The following is a 4695-nucleotide window of genomic DNA, read 5'->3' as shown; positions in this document are numbered from 1 at the left end:
GCCCAAATTAGACCAAATCAGTGGCCAGCATTTCACTTTCTTTTGCATCTTGGTTGGCTGGTCAAATAAAGATTTGCATTTTTCCTACTTCCATTTTACTATTTTGACAATACGCACTGCTTAATACTAACCCTGTTTGGAAAGCTAAGCGTATCAACAATAGATACCTAGGGCGGTTTACAAGCATTGTATTTGTGATCATAACGTTGTTTTGGGGGAACTTGCTGTGCAAATACTGGAGGATGTTGTGAAATGTATCTGTGAGATGGACAAGGAAGGAAACTGAGGTGAGAACACCTGACACAGCGTACCTACCCAGAAGGTGCTCATCCTTTCTGAACACAACATTTGCATGTACACAAAGGGACTGATGAACCGTGGCTGGTTCCGGATCAGCCTCGCGGACGCATGCTGAGTGTTGGAAGGATGGGGCCTGTAGTAACAAGAATATATATATATATATATATATATATATATATATATATATATATATATTTACTAAGGGGCGAGGAGGAGGGTGTGTGAGGCTGCAGGGCGGAGCACAGCTACAGAAAGCAAGCCTGGCTCCTGGTTGGTTCTCAAGTCTGGTTCCCACAGAGGAGCAGGCAGGAAGGGAGGGGATGCGGGAGGAAGGATAAAGCAATAAAGTGTGCTGCGTTGCCACGCACCGGGAGTCCTTGTTTGAGCCGCAACACCACGCGCCTCTGACCCAGACGACCCCACTCCTGGCTCGCACAGGTCCACCAGCTGAGAGCTGCTCCAGCCGTGACGGTGGCTCTGACAATAGTTGGCTCAGGCAGGATACGAAGCAGCCAGAGCAAGGCAAAAGACGCTGATCGCCCAGGACTAGCAAACCAGGTCCTCAATGCCTGGCACCTATGCAAGCCACGTGCGACCCCCGGTTCTAACCTGCGTCCGGACCGGAGCATGATCTGTGCCCAGTTGGAGGCTGCCAAGGTAAGCAGACGCCACGCTCAGACCATCAGCCTCTCCTTCCCTGCCCTCTCCCCACCCCCTTTCTGGGGCGGCTTCCTCACCCTTGCGAAGCCACTGCAGCGCACTGCCTCCCAAGAGCCGGGATCCACCCTTTACCCACCCTCTCTTCTCCCGCGAGGTTCAATTGTTGGCTTGGGGCGGGTCGCCGCCCAAGCTGGGCTGGCATCCCAAGACTTGGGTACAGCTGGCTGATCGGCCCTCCCAAGGGCCCCCGAAAAGAAACAAAGAAGCCCCCAAACGGGTTCGCAGCGCCTCCTCCGCCCCTGGGCGCCCTCCCAGTGGCTAAGAGATGGCAGAGGAGGGGGCGGAGAGACCTACGTAATCCCCCTTCCCAGCCCACACCCACTCCTTGTAAACCAAGGCTTTTAGACAATTGTATCCCATGGTTTCTGCTCGAACTCTCTGTGCTCACTCAAAGGCTCCTGCAGCCGGCCGCCAGGTGCAGTCTACTGGGTGGTGACTGGATGGGAAGATGCTCGGTGTGGGTGTTCCCCAGGCGACTCCCTATCCCTGGCCGGTTGTGCCTCTCATCTGGGGCCTGCCACCTGAGTTTCAGCGGGAGCAGCTGTTCCTTTCGCCCACCCTACTGTTACCTGCACATAGGAGGAGAAAGGGGCGGGGGTTGGGGGCAGGCAAGGGGGCTCTGGGAAAGCCGCATCCGGTCCATTTTTGGCCGGAGATTCGACACATTCTCCCTACTTTACCAGGCCATGACAATGCAGCAAAATCCTAGAGCTCAAAGTGGCCCTCCATCCTCCACTCCAGGGCTTTCTGACAGCCTTGCAGCCTCAATTTCCCAGGCACTGGACTAATTTTGGGAGTGTGGATGTGTGGTCTGTTCATCTTGCGCACAGAGGCTGGACAGGGTAACTTCTTCCCTGCCAAATTCAGAACATGGGGGTGGGGAGGGGGTGTGGGGAGCTGGCAGAAAAACAGGCTGCAGAGATGCCCCAGCTTGCCGTGGTTCCGGCCACAGCTAGCCTCAGTCTGCATTGAGCCGGGATTTTCCTAGCTACTGAAGACATTTTTTTTTTTTTTTTTTTTTTTTGACGTTGCTGTAGTTTTTAGGCTTACTTCTGGGATCTGCAGCGGTGGGAGTCTCCCTTGTTTTCCTTATTTCTTTGAAAAGATAACTATGCTGTATTCAGCAGAAGTGGATACTGGAAGAACAATATAGTTCAAAGATAAGGGGTGGCTTCTCTTTTCCTGGAATTTAAAAGGCGGTTTAGGAGGGTAGGTGCCTACCTGAAAAGACCAGCTTTAAAAGACCCCAGCGGTGCTGTTCCAAAGCTTCTCAAAGCAGGTGGCCAGATCTGCAGTTTCTCAACAGTGGGACTCTCCGGCTTTGGCTATCACGGTAATTCACTCTAGCGTGGGGATTCATTTTGAAAATGTGTTTTCCACTAAGAAGGGATTACAATCCACATGCCTACTCTAATATAAATGTGTGTGTCTGTTTGTAAAGACGTAGTTTGTGGCATTTTTCCCTGTTGCCTGATCCCTGGGCTTGCTATCTCCTCTGGAATGTGGCATTGGTGAAATGAAGAACTATTTTAAGTCCTGGACCAACAGGCAAATCGGGGTCCGGAGGATTTCTCTTAAAAAATAGGTTCTGGTAGATCCACACTGGATCCTGGTCTAGCGCAATTGGTTTCTTTGCAGAATGACAGATCTCCTTTTGTGGGGGACAGATTTTCACGGAGACAGTTGCCTAAATTTATTCAGATTGTAACATTATTGACGTGGTTCAGGAGGCCACATCCTGATTTGGAGCAGCGTATCATGCAGAGAGACTGCAGCTGCTGCTGTTCGTGGATATGGCAACATCATCCAACTCCTCCTCCTTCACACTTTGACTTTTAAAGATGAGCCTATTGAGGTTTGGCCTTCCAGTTCAGATAGGACTGTTAATGAACAAATACTTAACGGGCAAATGTAATCATTAGGAAAAAAAAAACCAAAAAAACACCTCTTAGTTTCAATCCCCAAGTGTAAAATGAGTTGGTCCAGTTAAGTCTACAGTTCCCTCTAGTTCTAGCTTTCTTTGCTAAGTGATTAAGGAGGCAAGAAAAGTTAACCAGTTCAGGAAAGACAAATATAGCTCAAGTAATGTGAGCAAACCACGGTTTTATTATGGACCATATAATGTTTACTTCTTAAAATTTTTTTGGCTCCAGCTTCAGCACTTCTCCTATAAGTGAAATGAACTAATGACTTAAAACAGATCAATTTTAATACACAAAAGAAAGAGGCTTCACAGGGGAGAGGAGCTGCGGAGCAGTGGAGACCATGGAGTGCATTGTGTAACAGGTTCTCTTACTTTTAGCTTTAATTGCTCACTGATAATTGAGAATTAACGTTTCCAGCTACTGATTTCTGTTTGCTTATTTCTAATGAAAGAGCGTAGATAGGAATTTTGTCCAGTGCAGTAATTAGCAATAGCATCAGGTTTACTGTCTGTGTTTGGTATTGCTCATAATGCTCACACGCTCATGTTTGCTACTGTGATGGTAATGACTGAGACAATGGTGTTTCTAAACAGGCAAATAGAGTGCTTTGTTTACTTTGGTAATTGTTAAAAGTTAGACATGGAGAGGCATTTAATCATTGACTCTAGCCATCTACACAAAACACCACATTTGAGCACTAATTTCCTTAAATGTTATGATCAAAATAACATCCTGAAATAGCAATACATGCCGGGCATAGTTTACTGTTTCCCTATAGCCATTTCACTCACACAGCTAGGTTAGTACTGATCATATACTGCAGTTATCTGAGTTGTGAATGTGCTATAGCCTCCAGTTTAAATGTTGCTCTGAAAGCTCAGAACAAGGGCACTATCAAACTCACTTCTCATCCGCAGCACCTAGCACTTTGCCTGGTACGTGATCTGTAGTGGAGAATGTCTGCTGAATGGACTTCAGGTTATGGGAATGTTCTGTAATTGTACAGGCAGGAGGAAGGTGGGCATCTTCTGCTTCATGAGACAGTTGGAAGAATCAGATGGGGTTATGTAAGATGCTTAATGGAAACGGTGAGGAAGTACTCAGATGCGGGCCTTCCAGCAGATGCCTCTGAGGGAGGCTTTCCTCCTCCCAAGAAAAAAAACAAAACTATGTAGAGAGGACATTAAAATGCTGTAGGGCTGGGAAAAGTTCTTTCTTTCTTTTTTTTTCCCCCCTTTTTCTTTGAATGATCTGTATTTGTCTTTCTAGTTTGACAGAATTTATCTGGCCACTGCTTTGTTCTGTCTTAGCTTTGAAGGAAAACTGTTTGGCCCAAGTACTCTGTCCTCCAGCTTGTACTTAAGCAGAAGACCAGAGTATTGCTGTCAGCTCTTCCTCAAGCCTAGATTCTACTGTCTAGTTGCTTGCAAGGATGGCAGCCATGTTTAGGAAATACTATGGACTGACCCATATTTGTACAAATCACATTTAACAGCCACACATTGTATTTCTGAAATGACCAAGCAGTTAGAGTCCAACATTTCCTCAGCCAGCTTACTTTGATGGAGTCTTCATGTACACAGATTCTTGAATAGACAGGTAGGTCTCACAGACATTGAGACTTCAGGACAAACCACCCTGGGAAACTAGAAAAGCCCACTTCCTTGTACCCTTCCTCCTCAAAGCTCTGAGTGTTTTAAGTGATTGTTCTCTCAGTGACCTACTTTCCTCCTCCTCCTCCTCCTCCTCC

At 47.2% G+C, this 4695-nt stretch overlaps 1 protein-coding gene across 8 annotated transcripts in view; it reads left to right on the top strand.

The window, feature by feature from the left end:
- Positions 1–547: 547 nt before the first annotated feature.
- The window catches only part of Hecw1 (HECT, C2 and WW domain containing E3 ubiquitin protein ligase 1), a 261545-nt gene continuing 257397 nt past the window's right edge, over positions 548–4695 (top strand). For 4 of the 8 annotated variants that reach the window (XM_029547495.1, XM_029547492.1, XM_029547494.1 and 1 more), the window contains exon 1: positions 1300–1435. In XM_029547495.1, coding sequence (XP_029403355.1) covers positions 1379–1435 — 57 coding nt within the window. In that variant the 5' untranslated portion in view covers positions 1300–1378. Of the gene's footprint in view, positions 958–1299; positions 1436–2062; positions 2354–4695 lie in introns of those variants that run through there. The other 4 variants (XM_029547493.1, XM_029547491.1, XM_021215544.2 and 1 more) reach the window with 3 other exon arrangements.

Source organism: Mus pahari, chromosome 16 (genome assembly GCF_900095145.1).
Source record: "Mus pahari chromosome 16, PAHARI_EIJ_v1.1, whole genome shotgun sequence".
In the NCBI taxonomy this organism is placed as follows: domain Eukaryota; kingdom Metazoa; phylum Chordata; class Mammalia; order Rodentia; family Muridae; genus Mus; species Mus pahari.
The sequence above is the reverse complement of the archived record's forward strand: the minus strand, read 5'-3'. Positions and strand labels throughout refer to the sequence as shown.